The 4865-nt window shown below is 39.9% G+C and overlaps 1 protein-coding gene across 2 annotated transcripts in view; it reads left to right on the forward strand.

Moving 5' to 3' along the window:
- ANO10 (anoctamin 10) overlaps positions 1 to 4865 on the forward strand; it is a 302528-nt gene that overhangs the window by 5640 nt on the left and 292023 nt on the right. For both annotated transcript variants that reach the window (XM_019508811.1, XM_019508810.1), the window contains exon 5: positions 4251 to 4385. In XM_019508811.1, coding sequence (XP_019364356.1) covers positions 4251 to 4385 — 135 coding nt within the window. The remainder of the gene's footprint in view (positions 1 to 4250; positions 4386 to 4865) is intronic.

The following is a 4865-nucleotide window of genomic DNA, read 5'->3' on the forward strand; positions in this document are numbered from 1 at the left end:
TGTCTGGGCAGTGCCTACCCCTGCTCCAGCCCCACTCCCTCCCTCACTGTGGGGGGCATATGGGAGTGGGGCTATGGGGAGGGGCACTGCAGCCACCCCAAAATTTGCTGTAACCCCCCCGATTCCCCTGCCAGCACCACCACCACCTGCCCCAAGCATGGCCTCGCCCTGCACGCAGATCTGGGGACTCGTGCCCCCCATGCCCTCCCGGGGTGTGCATAGTGGCAGGAGTTGCCCCACCCTGCCCTGGCTGGGCAACCCTGTCCCTCTCCTCCCCCTCCCCCTCCCCCCACAACAAACTTATCCGCCAGAACCGGCTGTTCTCTACGTGGCCGGGCTTTGTCCTGGCCACCCACGTACTGCACTGCGGCTGCACGCACGAATGCACAATTCCATGTACCCCCTACAGCCCTTTTAAATAACCCTAGGGGTATGCATACCCCTGGCTGACAACCATGCATTTACAGAACTCTTTTCCCCTTGAATCCTGCCAGAGCCCAAGACTGGACATTTTCCAGATGTACTGCAAAGCCTTTCTGTTTGGGCAGGTATTTAGAAAGCAAGGCTAGAACAGCAGTATTGTTTAGGGAGTTGTTGTTTCACGTTTTATTTTAAATATTTCACTTGTTTTTATTTTGTGTTAGTGGAAGCTGCCCTGAGCCTTTATTGGGCAGAACAGTATATACATCTAATAAGTAGAATTAGGATTGAAGATTAATGAATAAGGACACTAGTCAACTGTTTAATTGCCATTTTGTTTCTTTTAACAAAGATAGATGAAATAAGACAGTGCTTATATAATCTTTTTGACCTATAAAAATTCAGACTATATTGTGGAATTCATCCATAGTTCCTATCTCTGGCTGACCCTTAGTCTTGGAATGTACTTCATTTTTTTATATGATGAGTGATCATTTATTAATCTGAAAAGTTATGTAGAAAATGACAAAATTCTAAAAAGAAAGTAGTCTACATGTGCATGATTATTAGTCTAAAATAGGAAGTAAGAACATTTTTTTTAATTCTTTTATGAGGATAGTTAAGCACTGGAGCAGATTGTCTATGGAAGTTATAGAATCTCTGTCGCTGGATGAGTGCAAGTTGGCTAAACCTTTATCTGAAATGATTTAGAGTGACAGATGATGTTTTTGCCCTGAACAGGGGTCGGACTAACAACCACTTGAAGTTCTGTTTTTCCAAGGTTCTGTGGTTGATTTTTTTGGTTAAATAACTTGTGAGTGAATGTTTGGCTTATTGAGTTATGGTTAGCTGGAAAAATGGGAATATTTTGCCTCATTATATTTAGACATTAAATATTTGGAATTGGAATCAAGCACCTAGCATAAAAAGTCAGGGTTATGTAGCCTTCTGCCTGACTTCAGAGTAACATGACTAACTATCTCTTTACAGCATAAGAAATGATAGACTTCAGATTTGTATGGATTAGATTGTGAAATGATTGTGTAAGGAACCATTCTTCTCTTTTTGTTTTGAATGTTGAAGTTACTGCTAAATATGTTAATACATTTCTCTGATAATACCACCTGCAAAGGCATCCTAGACCCTCCTTGTAGGCTTGGTAACACACCTGCTGTCCAAGACTGCACTGCTCCACCTTTAATCTTGCCAACATTTTTATGTCTATTTCAGTGGGGCCCTTATCCACATTTTCAGTATTAAGATAGTTAAAGTTCTATTTCTAACAAGTAAAGACACTAGAAAGCTGATTTTGTTTGTTGTGGATTTTGACACCATTATTTGACACCAGTGTTGTTATAAAAAACCCCCAATGTACCAGTACATTTCCTTTCTTCCTTGGTGATCCTGGTATTGAAAAAGCATGCCAAGGCTCACTTGCTTATTTATCTCACGTATGTATTTACTTATTTAATATTCTAAAAATGCTTAAAAGGTGCCTATCCATGTATTTTAGATGTGTTTGACATAACTGAAAACATACAACTTAAATGCACCAGTTTCCCTCCCTATCCATCAGTTCTTCACCCTTCTAATTCTCTATATGCCTCACTCTTCCTATTTTCAGATCTATCTAAAAAAGTTGATATTTCCAATGTCCAGTGTGGATTATTTTGAACTGTGGTATATGGAGTAAATTTCAAATTTGGTAAACTTTTATAAGGGATGCTCTGCCATTAGTGCCCATTTCCTTTATACCAGAGGGGCTCAGCTCAAGCATTTCTGCTGATTGCAATATGGCAGTAGGGTATGGGGAGAGAGATTATCTTTTAGCTATGTAATTGCTAAGTAATTTTAGAGCTATAATAGGCAGAGCCAGGGCCTTAAGCTTCACCTGGAAATCTACAACCAGACAGTGCATATTATGGAATACAAATTTTTAGTTTGCTTTTGATAGCTGTTCCACTTTCCAAGTAGCCTTCTGTTTCTGTCCAAGATTCAAGACTGAATGGGTTTAAGCAGTGGAGTGAATTCCATTACTCTGATCTCGAGGTGATAAGCTAAGGACACTATCCAAAAGGAATGGTATCAAAATTCTAGATGTAAATTATGATATAAAGCTATCTATCTGGGAATCTAGCTAGATGTCTTTGCTGGAAAGCTGGTCAGTAAATGTTGGATGCAGACATTTAGTCAAAAGGACAGATACGACTTCTGCCATATCCACAAGGTGCTTCTCACAAATCTCAGTCTTGAAAGAAAACATTAAGATGCATATTGTTAGCATACAGAAGGCACCTCTGACCTTTTTGAGTGTAATCTTACTGAGGTTTCACATGTTCCAGTTATTGTATATAATGTTAAGTCTCATTTTCCCTATTGGCTTTGATTTTCCTCCTGCTTCTTTATTATATTCTTACCTAGTATTTTTTTAAGGACATCATTTTTAATCTCCAAGAATAGAAATCCAATTGGATGCTATCTTATTAGGAGAAAAAGGGTTATCTGAAGACAAAATTCCAACAGGACTCCCAGTTCAACCTGCTTAGAGTTCAAAATGTTCTATCTTAAAGTTTTTCATTGCTTATACTTTCTTACTAATTTTTGGTCATGACTAATCATTTTGAATTGGTTCATCATTCTGTGAACTTCACTTTCCATAAAGGACAGTATTTGTAGCCAGTGGGTGTGGGTGTGTAATTGCTACTAGGCATGTGCTCTTTTATATGGCTTTGCCCTCTGAAGGTGAAATAACTGAAAAGTATCACTTATGGTACATTGAGGATCTAAGACCCCAAAATGAAACTCCTGTCAGAATTATATGTACAGAGGAGCAGAAATTCAGATGGATAACACTGTTACGAGCAGGAATACTTTCTTGGTATTCTTTCAAGGCACTTAGTTATTCAGATTAAAAGTGCGCTGTTTGAAATGTTTCAGCTGGGTTATGCCAGTGCTCAGAGGTGACTCGAGTAGAGTGTGGGGCCCAGGGCAAATCAGCCCGTGTGGGGCCCCACACCTGCTCTGATCCCATGGGCCCCAGACCCGAAGAAGCTGCCACCAATATCAGTGGCGGTTGGGGGGAGAGGGGTTGCGAGTGGCTGGATGTGGAGCCACTACTCCACCCTGCTTCGTGCTGCTGCTGCTCCGCCTCACTCCGTGGGGGCCTCTCAAAGTGCAGGGCCTGGGACAGTCACCCTGATTTGCACCCCCTAGGGATGGCTCTGTCAGTGCTCCTGCTGGGACCCAAGCTGGGGGTTTCTGACTAGAGGGTCTTGCTTTTCAACTCGGGGTCAGACTGATCATCATATTTGGGGTCAGGAAGGAATTTTACCCCTTGGTCAGATTGATATGGACAGTGAGGGTTTTGGCCTTTGTCGGTAGCGGGGTATTAACCTTTTCTAGAAGCAGAACATTGACTGCCATGGTTCCCCTGCTTTACCTGTGTCAGATTAGGGTGTTATGTGTTGTGTTATGTCAGCATTGACAGTAGTCTTACAAAGAGTTTAGATTATTGATTGTATAGGATAGTCGATATCCTATACAATTGATATTGTGCTGTATTCTGCCTCAGGCAGGAGGTTGGACTAGATGACCTCTGGAGGTCCCTTTCTGCGTTACTTCTCTCTGACCTCTATGTTTTCTGTTGCTGAAAGTATATATTTTTTAAGATTACTTTTCTCTAACAGATACTGGGTTGAATAGCATTGATATGCAGTATTTTGGATCCTGGACATTTTGGTTTCAGTTTTTGTCTTCAAAATTAATTATGTTCTTTGACATTTTGGGGATGCTGAGGCAAAGAGTTACAAAGCATTTTCTTTCTGCTTTAGAGGACAATCACAATTTCCTTACAATGGCAGAGTGTCAGTACATAATCAAGCATGAACTTGAAAATTTGAGAGCCAAAGATGAAAAAATGATCCCTGGTTATCCTCAGGCAAAGCTATATCCAGGAAAATCAATTGGTAAGTAATGTCATTTTATAATCTCTTTATCTAATTGCTTTGTCATAATATTTGTGAAAAATCTGGAATTGTGAAACCACGAACATGCAAAATAAAGGGAACTTTCAGTTTCCTGTGGCTGTGAGTGAAAACTTCTCCTTAACTTATTAACTTATTTTAAAGAAATGAAGCTTATTTTTTAAAAACCTTATCAGTGATCTGCTCAAAAGACAAATGGATAGTTTAATACCACATGACACAGCTGGGGAAACTGCTTTTCTTAATATATTCCCTGCGTATTAAATTAAGTAAGGAATTTATTAGCAATATGCATATATATGAAAATCTATCTGAAGTGTGAATCAAGAAAGGAGTTCAGAATCTTATGGCCATAACACAATCTTTGTTTACTAGGCCTAAACTTTTTTCTTTTGCTTCACTTTCTGTTTTTCTTTTCCCACATGCCTTTTTACAGGTTTTCCTAATTATTTCTTGGCTTTT

This window comes from Gavialis gangeticus, unplaced genomic scaffold (genome assembly GCF_001723915.1).
Source record: "Gavialis gangeticus isolate Ggan-Ray unplaced genomic scaffold, GavGan_comp1, whole genome shotgun sequence".
Lineage (NCBI taxonomy): Eukaryota > Metazoa > Chordata > Crocodylia > Gavialidae > Gavialis > Gavialis gangeticus.